We start from the raw sequence: 13,916 nt of genomic DNA on the forward strand, positions 1-13,916 counted from the left end.
ACAGGTTCTGTACCCTCCTGGATTAGCTATTCATATTGCAACTGTTTGTATTAACTGTTGGCTACAGTAGAACGCAACAAAAGGTAATCTTTTAATGGGCATATCAAAAGGTCAGCCTTCGCTACACTGGGGTTCTCCCAATGTAACTCGGCTACAGGTCGTCCTCGACTTACGACTGTAGCCGAGCCTGCCATTTTAGTCCTTAAGTCAATATGGCCAAGTGAGTCACCGCACGACTGCGCCCAATTTTACAGCCTCTGTGCAACGGTTGCTAAGCGAACGTGGTGGTCGCAAAGCGGACACAGCAGTTGTTAAGGGAACCAATTGTTTGCTAGGGAGTGTTTTCGCCAGAAACGGGAAGCAAGCACCCGTTTTTGGCCAAAAAAAAAAAAAAAAAAGTCACAAACCACGATCGCGTGACCATCAAGCATGGCACAGGAGTATAAATGCAGGTCAGTTGCAGCTCAGCGAAATGAAGTCATGTGACCATGGAGAGGGAACTGGGCCTTTGGAATTTCAAATATAACTGGGGGGGGGGGGGGAGATTGTCATAACTTTGAATGGTCATCAAGCCGGCTCTAAGAAGGACTACATGTACTATGGCCATTCCCTATCAGCAACAATGGCCAGATACGACGGGAACCAAAGGTGCTTTTTCAAGAGGCAACTGGGTGTTGGTTTTTCCTGGAAGCCATTTTGCTTCTCATCAAGAAGCTTCTTCGGTTCTGACTGAATGGTGGAGGAGGAGGGAAGGATTTATATTTATCTTTAGCTCGCATGGTGTAACAAAATGGTGGGCTTGTTGTCACTGTGAGTTGTGATGGGGGGGGGCACGAAGGGAGGCTCAGCCAATCTCCATGTATACATGTTGTACTTTGATAATAAAAGGTTCATTCGTTGATATCCCTCATACTCCTTAAATCCTTCCGTCCTTCCATTCCCCACCGTTCAGCCAAGAGCTGAAGAAGCTTCTCGGATGAGAAGAGAAATGACTTCCAGGAAAAACAAAGAAAAATCCAGTTGCCTCATTTTGAAAAACCACCTTTGGGACAACCAGGATGACCGAGAATCTCCACGGACATTTATGATAGGAACTGTAAACTGAAAACGGAGAAGCTTGTTAAGTAAATGTGACACAAGTTTAAAAAAAAAAAAAAAAGGGACAACGCAAGCACAGATTTGAGCCTCTTCCGGATCTCACCGGTGCTGTTCTTCGTTCGGTCGCCTGTCTCTGCTTTTGTTGAAGGGCACGGAGCCTTGTCGCTCTCGGCTCTTTTCTCTGCTCTCCGACTTGCGTTCCTGGCTCTTCTCGCTCTGCATTTCGAGACACAGCACAAGGTTGCAAGATCTGATTCGTTAAAGGAAGGAAGGAAGGAAGGTTCGGGTTTGGAAAGGGAACGAAGGTCAAGGAAATGGCCATTTGTTTTTTTTAAAAAAATCCCATTTATATCCCGCCCTTCTCCGAAGACTCAGGGCGGCTTACAATCTAAGAAGCACAAATCAATGTGCTTAGCAATAGCCTTCATTCTATGTATATGCCTGCTTATTAGGGCTTTCGGGGGGGCCCCCAAGCGGCATTATTACAAAGTCAGCTTATTGCCGCCAACAATCTGGGTCCTCATTTTACCTACCTCGGAAGGATGGAAGGCTGAGTCAACCTTGAGCCTGGTGGGACTCGAACCTGCACTAATTGCAGGCAGCTGGTGTTACTTAAGGAGGCATTAGCCCACTGCTCCACCAAGGCTCTTTTGAGCTGCCGCGGGATCCGAAAGGACAACCGCGAGACAGACGAGCCCAACTCTGTGTCCGTAACAGACTTCAGGAGGTGAAACTCTGCTAGGGAATTCTCCGATTTCAATCTGTCTTTGAAAGGGTTAGGGTTTCGGCCTCTCTGTCTTTCTCTCTCCCAATCCCAAAGCAGCAGCAGCAGAAACGTTTGATGAAACAGATCGGCAAGTAGCCCTGCAAGTCTGTGCATTGATTAAAAGGCAGTCCTCAACTTATGACAGTGATGGTGAACCTTTTAGAGACCGAGTGTCCAAACTGCAACCCAAAACCCACTTATGGATTGTCGGGGGCCGGGTGGGCGTGGCCCATTGGGTGGGCGTGGCTGCGGTGGTAACGACAGACTGTGTAGGACTAAAAAGTTCAATCCATCAATTCCAACTTTGCGGCATCTTTTTTTTCCCCCCGCGAGAAGTTGAAATTGATTGATTGAACCTTTTTTTGTTTTTTTGCACACGGCGCCGGAGGCCTAAAGCGAAAAGGTTTTATAAAACCCAGCTGAAGGCCTAGGACTGGGGTGACGGGGCACGTGCTCACAGAGAGGGCTCTGCGTGCCGCCTGTTTGCCACCACAGACTTATGACAACTGAACCCCAAATGTTCATCGCTAAGTGAGACATTTGTTAAGTGAGGTTTGCCCCACTTTATGACCTTTCTTGCAGAGTTGTCAAGCAACTCGCTGCAGTTTTTAAGTTACTAACTAACGCGGTGTTAAGTGATTCTGGTCCCAACCCCGGGTTGACTTTGCTTGTCAGAAGGTCGCAAAAGGGGATCACGTGACCCTGGGAACACTGCAACCGTCATAAACATGAGCCAGTCGCCAAGCGTCTGAATTTTCATCACGTGACCCTGGGGATGCTGCAATGGCCAAGGGAAAAACGGTCATAAGTTGCTTTTTTTCAGCGTTATGACAGCAATCTCGAAATGAACTGTTGTAAGTTGAGGACCATCTGTATTTGGATGAGGATTCCAGAATCAGAAATCAGGAAATACGTACGTTAGCTGCTCTAAACTACAATCAATCACCCTTCTAAAAGCTACAGCTTTCAGGTTGTTTCCCCTGAGCATCAAAGTCTAACACGCCAAAAAGGCATTAACAAAACCCATTATGCTGAGTGCATTCTCACGTGGCCCTCCCCATTAAGGCTGTTTTCAATTCCAACCCTGCAATACTGAAATTACTTTCGTAAAAAATACGATAGGCCCAAGTTGATCTGCACGTGATTCTTTTCCGCTAAATGAGGCGTGCACAATTAGGGGAAGCAACAGACTTTGCTGTGCCCCCACAGGAACACGCGTACTTAAAAACCAATCTGGAAGGTAAAAGCAGCACAAGCCAGTTTGCAAAGAATCGATCCAAAACACAATGTAACTCTCCTCACGGGCGTATTTATACCGTGTCGTGTGGTGCTGTTTTTGCTGAAAAGGTCAAATCAAAGTGCTGCTTTAGTTATCTTCTTTTGACAGAAGCGTTCTGTAGTAGCTCTGCATTCCTAAGAGTGCTACTTTCCTAATGTAGTCACAATCAGGTTTTTACAATTTAAAAATCACACATGCCATTAAAAATTTAAGTACAGATCTTCTGAAAAAAGATCTAAGATCAAAAGATCCAGCTCTCATCAGGTTCTAAAGCAGACATGTCAAACAAAAGGCCTGGGGGCCGGATCCAGCCAGCGAAGTGGTTTCATGTGGCCCGCGAAGCCATCCTGGAAACAGTGAGGGAACGGCCCCCACTGCCTTGGCCCTGGCCCAGAGACCCTCCTCCCGCCAGAGACCCTCAGATCTGTCCCACTCCTGCCCAGGCCCCCATAGGCACCCTTGATGCCAACGATGTAGAGCTGGCCACGCCCACCCAGTAGGCCATGCCCACTCTAGCCACGCCCACCCGGCCCCCTGAGGGCAACCGCAATGCTGATGCGGCCCTCAAAGAAATTGAGTATGACACCCCTGTTCTAAAGCTTACCAGATAACCCCTGCGTATAAAACAGGACAGAAACTGGGGTATGTTGAAGGCTACTAAGTTATTTTAATGACCTGGTGTTTCTGAAGATGAAAGATCAATCTCTTTTAAAGTTATCCTTAAAACATTATGCTTCATGAAGAATACCAAAGCCTACAAAAATAACAGAATTGGAAGGGACCTTGGAGGTCTTCTAGTCCAACCCCCTGCTCAAGCAGGAGACTCTATACCAGGGGTGGGCAACCTCAGCTCTTTTATGACTCGTGGACTTCAACTCCCAGAATTCCTCAGCCAGCATGGCCCAGCTTGGAAACCTCTCCCTTTCCCCTCAGCACGGCTGGCTCAGGAATTCTGGGAGTTGAAGTCCACGAGTCTTAAAGCGGCCTAGGCCAGGGGTAGGCAACCTTAGCTCCTTTATGACACGTGGACTTCAACTCCCAGAATTCCTGAGCCAGCATGGCCCAGCTTGGAAACCTCTCCCTTTCTCCTCAGCATGGCTGGCTCAGGAATTCTGGGAGTTGAAGTCCATGAGTCATAAAGCGGCCTAGGCCGAGGCCAGGGGTAGGCAACCTTGGCTCTTTTACGACTCATGGACTTCAACTCCCAGAATTCCTCAGCCAGCATGGCTCAGCTTGGAAACCTCTCTCTTTTCCCTCAGCATGGCTGGCTCAGGAATTCTGGGAGTTGAAGTCCACGAGTCATAAAAGAGCCAAGGTTGCCTACCCCTGAACTAGTATAATAAATAACAACAAAAACAACAACAACAACAACAACAATAATAATAAAGTTGGAAGAGACCTTGGAGGTCATCTAGTCCAACCCCCCACTCAGGCAAGAAACCCTATACCAATTCAGACAAATGGCTGTCCAGTCTCTTCTTTAAAACTTCCAGTGTTGGAGCATTCACCACTTCTGGTGTCAGGTTGTTCCACTGGTTAATTGTTCTCACTGTCAGGAAATTTCTCCTTAGTTCTACGTTGCTTCTCTCCTTGATTAGTTTCCATCATTTCTTGTCCTGCCTTCAGGTGCTTTGGAGAAGAGCTTGACTGCCTCTTCTTTGTGGCAGCCCCTCAAATATTGGGACACTGCTATCATGTCACCCCTTGCCCCTCTTTTCACTAGAGTAGCCATACCCAGTTCCTACATACGTTTTCAATCTTTGATAGTCAGGATTATGCAAAAATATATATTATAAAATCTTCTGGTTTGCTGTTCATAAAGATGTTGAGCCCATCTTAAGACTTAACAGTTAGAATCAGCTCCAGTAAAGAATCTTAAAAGGTTTCACATTGATTTTCCCATTTCCAATATATAGAGGGTGAAAGGATGTTTATTGCTTAGTATCAAGTTTTCAATACACAAAGATAAAAAGAAACAATTTCCCACAATAGAAGAATGGATGGCAAAGGGGATGGAGCTGATGGAGATGGCAATATCGACCATTTGAATTAAAGAGAAAATAATATATGTACAGTTGGACAAAAAAGTATTTAGTCAGCCACCAATTGTGCAAGTTCTCCCACTTAAAAAGTTGAGAGAGGCCTGTAATTTTCATCATAGGTATACCTCAACTATGAGAGACAAAATGGAGGGAAAGAATCCAGGAAATCACATTGTAGGACTTCTAATGAATTTATTTGCAAATTATGGTGGAAAATAAATATTTGGTCAATAACAAAAGTTCATCTCAATACTTTGTTATATACCTTTCGTTGTCAATGACAGAGGTCAAACGTTTTCTGTAAGTCTTCACAAGGTTTGCACACACTGTTGCTGGTATTTTGGCCCATTCCTCCATGCAGATCTCCTCTAGAGCAGTGATTTTTTGGGGCTGTCGCTGGGCAACATGGACTTTCAACTCCCTCCAAAGGTTTTCTATGGGGTTGAGATCTGGAGACTGGCTAGGCCGCCCCAGAACCTTGAAATGCTTCTTATGAAGCCACTCCTTCGTTGCCCGGGCGGTGTGTTTGGGATCATTGTCATGCTGAAAGACCCAGCCACGTTTCATCTTCAATGCCCTTGCTGATGGAAGGAGGTTTTCACTCAAAATCTCACGATACATGGCCCCATTCATTCTTTCCTTTACACAGATCAGTCGTCCTGGTCCCTTTGCAGAAAAACAGCCCCAAAGCATGATGTTTCCACCCCCATGCTTCACAGTAGGTATGGTGTTCTTTGGATGCAACTCAGCATTCTTTCTCCTCCAAACACGAGGAGTTGAGTTTTTACCAAAAAGTTCTACTTTGGTTTCATCTGACCATATGACATTCTCCTAATCCTGTTTTGGATCATCCAAATGCTCTCTAGCAAACTTCAGACGGGCCCGGACATGTACTGGCTTAAGCAGGGGGACATGTCTGGCACTGCAGGATTTGAGTCACTGGCGGCGTAGTGCGTTACTGATGGTAGCCTTTGTTACTTTGGTCCCAGCTCTCTGCAGGTCATTCACTAGGTCCCCCCGTGTGGTTCTGGGATTTTTGCTCACCGTTCTTGTGATCATTTTGACCCTACGGGGTGAGATCTTGCGTGGAGCCCCAGAACGAGGGAGATTATCAGTGGTCTTGTATGTCTTCCATTTTCTAATAATTGCTCCCACAGTTGATTTCTTCACACCAAGCTGCTTGCCTGTTGCAAATTCAGTCTTCCCAGCATGGTGCAGGTCTACAATTTTGTTTCTGGTGTCCTTCGACAACTCTTTGGTCTTGGCCATAGTGGAGTTTGGAGTGTGACTGTTTGAGGTTGTGGACTGGTGTCTTTTATACTGATAACAAGTTCAACCAGGTGCCATTCATACAGGTAATGAGTGGAGGAGAGAGGAGCCTCTTGAAGAGGTTACAGGTCTGTGAGAGCCAGAAATCTTGCTTGTTTGTAGGTGACCAAATACTTATTTTACCGAGGAATATACAAATTAATTCATTAGAAATCCTACAATGTGATTTCCTGGATTCTTTCCCCCCATTTTGTCTCTCATAGTTGAGGTATACCTATGATGAAAATTACAGGCCTCTCTCATCTTTTTAAGTGGGAGAACTTGCACAATTGGTGGCTGACTAAATACTTTTTTTGTCCCACTGTAGTTTTTCTTTCTATTTGGAAACCACTTCTGGATTTTGTACTTGAAACTGGGAAAAAAAATGAAACTCTAATTTCAGCCTTTTATGATTAGAATTTTATTGCTATAGGCTTGAAGTAGTTAGAAAAGTAAAGTAAAAGGTTGAGGCTGTAATTGCTTTTTTATTCTACTGCACTGAAAAAGTTGAAGTCGCTACTATTTTTCAATTCTTCTTTATCTCCTTTTACATCGTTCTCTCCTTTTAACTTTTGTATTTTTGCTTACAATAACCTTTTAAAAAACGTTTCCAAACAAGGAAAGAAAGCTTCCAAAGCCTAAAAAGGTAGTTCATCCCATTTCAGTTATCCAATTATTTTTATTTCATTAATGTTTTTCTAACAATGGCCAATGCGCTCCTCCAAAATGAAGATTAAGGGGGGGGGGGGAAGTCTTGATGTTTCAGTAACTGTGTGTAGCAAAGGGAGGTGAAACAATATCAAACTTCTCAAGGATAAAACAGTAGAATTGGCCTGTCTCCTTCCCTTGCTCTAACAAAATCCAGTAAACAACAATTGAGACAAGGAAAAGCTGAACGTTTTACTTACTCTTTCTTTTGATCGTGATGTGGTCTTCACGCTAATAACTGGCTCACCCTTGGACTTATCCATTATCACGGTTCTTTCTGTCCCTTTGCTCCCTGTGCGAAAGCAAAGATGACAATCCAATCGTTGGCAGAAGCCAGCAATGAATGGCTTAGGGCAGGGCATGTCAAACTTGCGACGTCGTGACTTTTCCCCCCCCCCCGCTGCCGGCAATGGGGAGAGCGCGGTTTCATTGTGATGCATCTGGCCTGCGGGCCGGCAGTTTGACATGCCTGCCTTAGGGCCATGTTTCTCAACCTTGGCAACTTTAAGACGGGGTGGACTTCAGCGAGTAGTGTTGGGGGTCTCCCGATACTCCCATGTTACACCTCTGCTCCGCGAGCTGCATTGGCTGCCAGTTGCCCTCCGGGTGAGATTCAAGGTGCTGGTGATGACCTATAAAGCCCTACATGGCATGGGTCCGGATTACCTACGGCAGCACCTGCTGCCGGCGTCAACCTCCCTCCGCCCAGTGCGCTCCCACAGAGAGGGCCTCCTCAGGGTGCCTCAGATCAGAGAATGTCGATTGGTGGCCCCCAGGGGCACGCCAGACCTGTGGAACCGCTTGCTGTTTGAGCTCCGGACGGCCCTCGACCTTCGCTCCTTCCGACGCGATCAAAAAACCTATTTATTTGAACAATCCGGCCTGGTCTGATAGGGTTGGGGTTTGGATTTGGTTTTAACATTGTTTTAATCATTGTATTATATTGGGCATAATTATTTAATTCTTTTTTAACTTTTGTATGTATATTTCGATATTTATTGCCCTGTACACCGCCCTGAGTCCTTCGGGAGAAGGGCGGTATAAAAATTTAATAAATATAAATATAATAAATATATAAATATAAACTCCCAGAATTCCCCAGCCAGCCCAGAATTTTGGGTGTTGAAGTCCACCCATCTTAAAGTCGCCAAGATTGAGAAACACCAACTTAGGGGTTCCCCCCCCCGCCGCTCCAGCAATAAATTACCTGATTTGGGAGTCTTAGATTGATCGGCAGATCCAGCTTTCTGCTCTTCTTTCCCCTTCTCGTCTTTTTCATCCGCTTTGCTACTATCTTCTTTCGAATCAGCCTTTTCATTCTTTTTCGCGCTGGCAGCCCTGAAACACAGTTAAGAATGTTTAGAGCAGACCTGGGCATTTAATATTTTAATCTATATTCCACCTTTTATTATTTTTTCTAAATAACTCACAAGCGGCTAACACAGGGTTAGGCTCTTTTATGACTCGTGGACTTCAACTCCCAGAATTCCTGAGCCAGCGTGGCTCAGCTTGGAAACCTCTCCCTTTCCCCTCAGCATGGCTGGCTCAGGAATTCTGGGAGTTGAAGTCCACGAGTCATAAAAGAGGCGAGGTTGCCTACCCCTGGGCTTACACAACTAATACTGTGCAACTGTTCCTCATGTTTCAGCCTCCAGCCCTCTAATCGTTTTTCTTTTTTCTGCAGTCTCAACCTATTTTTTTTCTCTGCGGTCTCAACGTATTTCTTTATATCACGGTGAAGAAAACTGGATGCCGTATTCCAACTGTGGTTTTACCCAAGTCCGCTGACTCTTATCTGACGCCAATTTGCCTTGACCGTTAGCAGATCAGATTCTTGTGACTAGATAGCACGAAATAAATACTTTTGAACTCTTTTAAGCTGGCACCTGATTTCCTGCGCTTGACGGGGACTTCTGAAGACGGTGGGGGAGAGGAGTAAATGGTCTACATTAGTATGAGCACATCTAATAAACTAAAAAAAAAACCTAAAAAAAACCCCTAACAAAACCCAAACAAAACAAAACACCAAAGCAAGCTGTAGAACTTACTTATCGCCAGATGACGTTTCAGTCTTCCCCTCACTGTCCTTTTTATCCAGAAGCTTCCTTGTGGCAGGTTCATTCTTTGCCTGAGAGTATATTGAATCGTCAGAAAAAAGAGAAGCGACGGATTAATTTTCCTACCAGTTCTTGGGGGGAGGGGGGGGGGCTTGAGGAAGGAGAGAGGCCCCACTTACTCTTTCGACTGAGATTATTTTGCCGTGCAGCTCCGTCTTGTGGCAATGAGCAATGCATTTGGTGGTTTCGTCAGCTGTGGACATTGTCACAAAACCGTAACAGCGCGCCCCGGGGCTGCGAGCGTTGGTCACCACTTTGGCCCCAACCACCTGGAGGAGAGAAAGCCCACGTGGTCTTGGGAACTGCTGGCTGGAGATCCATCTCACCCAGCAGCCTTTGGAGACCAACCACCGGCCCTAGTTGACACACGTCACAGGGGGATATTATGCCGCGTCATTTCTGGTGACACACAAGATCTCCCGACTCTCTGGAAGTTGCGTGAGAAGGCCCCGCTCTCGCGCGGCCTTCGAAGCGCCTGAAAATTGCGTGGCATTGCCACATGATTTTCTGAGGCTTCAGAGGGCACTCTTGCATGACAACTTTGAGAGGACCTGGAAAGGCAAGAGGAGGTCCTGAGAGGCCTCTTTTGTCCAGAGCGAGGCTGAAGCGTGGGACACGCCGGCAGAGCCAAAGTAGGCATTTTTTGAATTTTTGACAACCGCATCCAAAAGATTCGCAATCACTGAACTAGCCCTGCCGTTTAAAGGGAACAGAGACAACAGCTTCACCTTGTTTACCCCCCTCTGCCTAAATTTTTAAACACAATGTACAGATACTCTTTGACTTACGGCTGATTTTAAAAAAGCTTGGGGGAGGGGGAATGTGGTGCTGTGACAGAATGGAGACCCATGGTGGCACAACGGTTAAATGCAGTATTGCAGGCAAACTCTGCCCACAGCCTGGAGTTTGATCCTGGGGGGGTGGGGTGGCCCTCAAGGTTGATTCAACCTTCCATCCTTCTGAGGTTGGTAAAATGAGGACCCAGATCGTTGGGGACAATATGCAGCTGTTTCTACATTGTAAACCGCCCAGAGAATGCTATTGCTAGTATCCTGATAAGAGGACATGGAGGATTAGCTGAACGAGAGCTACACCAAAGCCCTCATGTTAGAAGGGAGAGAATAGAATAAAATAGAATAAGAAAGGAATAGAAATAGAAATAAAATAGGAAAGGAATAGAATAGAATGGAATAGAATTCTTTATTGGCCAAGTGTGATTGGACACACTAGGAATTTGTCTCTGGTGCATAAGCTCTCAGTGCACATACAAACAACAAAATAATATAATCATAAGATACCAACAGAAGAAGGCAAGAGGAAAGATGAGAAGGATAGTAGTAATACAGCCCTACTACATGGATAAATATTCCTAAATGTGTTCAGGTTCAACATGAGGGGGAAAAACTTGTGTGTCTAGATACCAAGGCACAAAAAGACAAAATAAAAATGAAAGATTAAAAAGTTTAATTCCGAGTTGCATTTAAACAATTTAAAGATAAAATAAAACTTAAAAAGACAAGAAGAGCCTGTAAACAAGCAGATCACCTTTGGATTTAAGGAAGAAATGAAAACAGCCTTACTTTCCCATATTTGCTGAAGAGATTCTTCAAGTCAGTAGCTCGGGTACTGGAAGCGAGGCCACTGACCCAGAAGTTCCGACCGGTGCTGGCGCTACTGTGACCTAGTTGGAAAGAGAAAACTCACACGAGTCACGTGACAAGGTGCAGCGTGAGAAGTTCAGCCGCTATCACTGCTGCCACCCTTTGAAAGGAACGCAACTCCCCCAAAAAACTCTCTTTACGTTCCGCTAAAACAGGGGTCTTCAAACTTGGCCCTTTTTATGACTTGTAATAATAATAATAATATAAAGTTGGAAGGGACCTTGGAGGTCATCTAGTCCAACCCCCTGCTCAGGCAGGAAACCCTATACCATTTCAGGCAAATGGCTGTCCAGTCTCTTCTTAAAAACCTCCAGTGTTGGAGCATTCACCACCTCTGGAGGCAGGTTGTTCCACTGGTTAATTGTTCTGACTGTCAGGAAGTTTCTCCTTAGTTCTAGGTTGCTTCTCTCCTTGACTAGTTTCCATCCGTTGCTTCTTGTCCTGCCTTCAGGTGCTTTGGAGAACAGCTTGACTCCCTCTTCTTTGTGGTAGCCCCTGAGAACTTGTGGACTTCAACTCCCAGGCGTGCCCCTGGCTGAGGAATTCTGGGAGTTGAAGTCCACACGTCGTAAAAAGGGCCAAGTTTGAAGACCCCCCCCTGCGCTAAAACCTCTGTTCTCGCCCCAATGGGATTGGCTTGCCCCACCCACGCAGGCAGGAGGAGCATACTGCGGACCTGTCGGTCAAAGGATTCCAAAAGCCTTTTTCTGCCAGGGCTCCCGCCCTCTGGAACATCGTGTCCTTTGCGGTGAGATTTGCCCCCACCCTCTCTTCGCTTTCCGGAAGAGCCTTGAAACCACCTCGCTCTGGAGGTGGTTAACAGATTAAGAGAAGAGCTCCACCTCCACCCCACTGGATGTTGCTTTCTTCCTTAGCTGATTTTTTTATTTTAATGTTAATGACGATTGTTTTGTTTTCTACTGGGTTTTTTTTTAATCTTAGGTGAGTTACTAGATGTTGAGATGGGCGGCATATAAATGTGTAAGAGCCGTGGTGGTGCAGTGGTTAGAATGCAGCGTTGCAGGCTAATTCTGCCCGCTGCCAGGAGTTTGATTCTGACCGGCTCAAGGGGGAACTCAGCCTTCCATCTTTCTGGTAAAATGAGGACCCAGATTGTTGGGGGCAATATGCTGACTCTGTAAACTGCTTAGAGAAGGCTATCGAACACTGTAAAGCGATATATAAGTCTAAGTGCTATTGCTAATGCCTGAAAATGTGGCATCTTATTTGAGGCCCTGTCTTAGTTTCAACTGCAGCCAGCATCCACTGGCGAATGCCAATGAAGGAGATATTGTCAAACACAAGGCCCGGGGGCCGGATCCAGCCCGCAAAGTGGTTTCATGCGGCCCGCGAAGCCATCCTGGAAACAGAGGGGGAACGGCCCCCACTGCCTTGGCCCTGGCCCAGAGACCCTCCTTCTGCCAGAGACCCCCAAATCTGCCCCACTCCTGCCCAGGCCCCCATAGGCACCCTTGATGCCAACGATGGAGAGCTGGCCACGCCCACCCAGTAGGCCATACGCACTCTAGCCCCGCACACCCAGTAGGCCACGCCCACCCTGGCCACACCCACCCAGCCCCCTGAGGGCAACCGCAATGCTGATGCAGCCCTCAATGAAATTGAGTTTGGAGACCCCTGCTGTAGAATTTCAACTCATGTCATGAAGCATCAGCTGAGGTCATGTGTAAACCCATCAAACATTTAAATATCCTCTCCTCAGTAATGGTTAGGTCAGGGGTCGGCAACCTGAAAAAGGAAAAGAGCCACTGGGAACTGGTTCCATCACACACACAAAAAACTGGGAGCTGCGTGCGTGCATCCATGCACGCGCATGCGCGCCCGCGGTTGCCACTTTTTTGTGTGTGTGATGGAACTGGTTCCCAGTGGCAGCGGCGCCGCTTGTTTGGAAAGCTGCCGCAGCCCGTTTGCAGAGCTGCTGCCTTTGGCAGCCTGCAAACATGCCGTGGCAGCTTTTCCAAAGAGCGGCGCCGCTGCCCATTCGCGCGGAGGTGCGCGTGCACCTCCGCTCGTTCGGAGAGGTGTGCGCGCACCTCTTGGAACGGGCAGTGGTGCCGCTTGTTAGGAAAGCTGCCGCGGCCCGTTTGCAAGCTGCCGCCTTCCTCTGAAGGCGGCAGCTGTGCAAACGGGCCGCGGCAGCTTTCCCAACGAGCGGCGCCACTGCCTGTTCGGGCGGAGGTGCACGCGCACCTCCGCCCATTCGAAGAGGTGCGTGCGCACTGGGCGGCTGGGAGCCGCAGGTTGCCGACCCGTGGGTTAGGTGGACGAGACAGAGTTTCACACAAACAAATACCTTTTTCCTCTTTTGTAGACTGCTTGGAGTCTTTGGGTTCCTCAGAACTAAGAACAAAAAAGAGAAAGGAAAAGAAAATTGAGTCAGGAAATGAAAGAAGAAAAGGTTATTTATATATGATAATGTATTTTAAAAATTCATTAGAACGCAAATACCTACCCAATTTAAACATAAATGAATCAGTGAATTAAAAAAGCAGCCTTATAGTACTCACAATTTAAGCTTAGAAACAAAAAAAAGAACTTTATAAAGATTAAAAATAAAAAGTTGCAAAACAATGTTTAATGCACAATAAAGGGGAAATACAAAACCTAAAGGATTTATTTTTTTTTAGGGTAGCAAGGAATTTTAATGGGCTTGCAGGCCAAATTGAAGAAATGCCCTAATTTCTGATAGACCAACTATCTATCTACGTATGCTGTACATATGTATACATATAAAGAAGGAAAAAGGCAGCATTTTGTCTAAAATGGAGAAATGTAAGGTACCAGCCCATATTATACATGGATTAATAAAACTGTTAAGCGCTAGCAGTATTAACCCCTTACTTACACAACTGAAAAAGAGAGGAAGATTAATATTCTTAAGAATCAGAGGAGAAATAAACAGGTGCAATATTTTTCCCC

General features: G+C 46.2%; 1 protein-coding gene and 1 long non-coding RNA gene across 3 annotated transcripts in view; both read right to left on the reverse strand.

Annotated features, from left to right (window-relative positions):
- Positions 1–13,916, reverse strand: part of LOC310641964 — a 222,014-nt gene that overhangs the window by 148,991 nt on the left and 59,107 nt on the right. The window lies entirely within an intron of this gene.
- The window catches only part of SAFB (scaffold attachment factor B), a 38,694-nt gene that overhangs the window by 12,332 nt on the left and 12,446 nt on the right, over positions 1–13,916 (reverse strand). For both annotated transcript variants that reach the window (XM_083363335.1, XM_083363336.1), the window contains exons 8-14: positions 13,291–13,337; positions 10,899–10,999; positions 9,438–9,587; positions 9,250–9,329; positions 8,409–8,539; positions 7,402–7,493; positions 1,202–1,314 (exon numbers count right to left, since the gene is read on the reverse strand). In XM_083363335.1, the coding sequence (XP_083219461.1) occupies positions 1,202–1,314; positions 7,402–7,493; positions 8,409–8,539; positions 9,250–9,329; positions 9,438–9,587; positions 10,899–10,999; positions 13,291–13,337 (714 nt within the window). The remainder of the gene's footprint in view (positions 1–1,201; positions 1,315–7,401; positions 7,494–8,408; positions 8,540–9,249; positions 9,330–9,437; positions 9,588–10,898; positions 11,000–13,290; positions 13,338–13,916) is intronic.

Source organism: Vipera ursinii (assembly GCF_947247035.1).
Source record: "Vipera ursinii genome assembly, chromosome: 1".
Taxonomy (NCBI): domain Eukaryota; kingdom Metazoa; phylum Chordata; class Lepidosauria; order Squamata; family Viperidae; genus Vipera; species Vipera ursinii.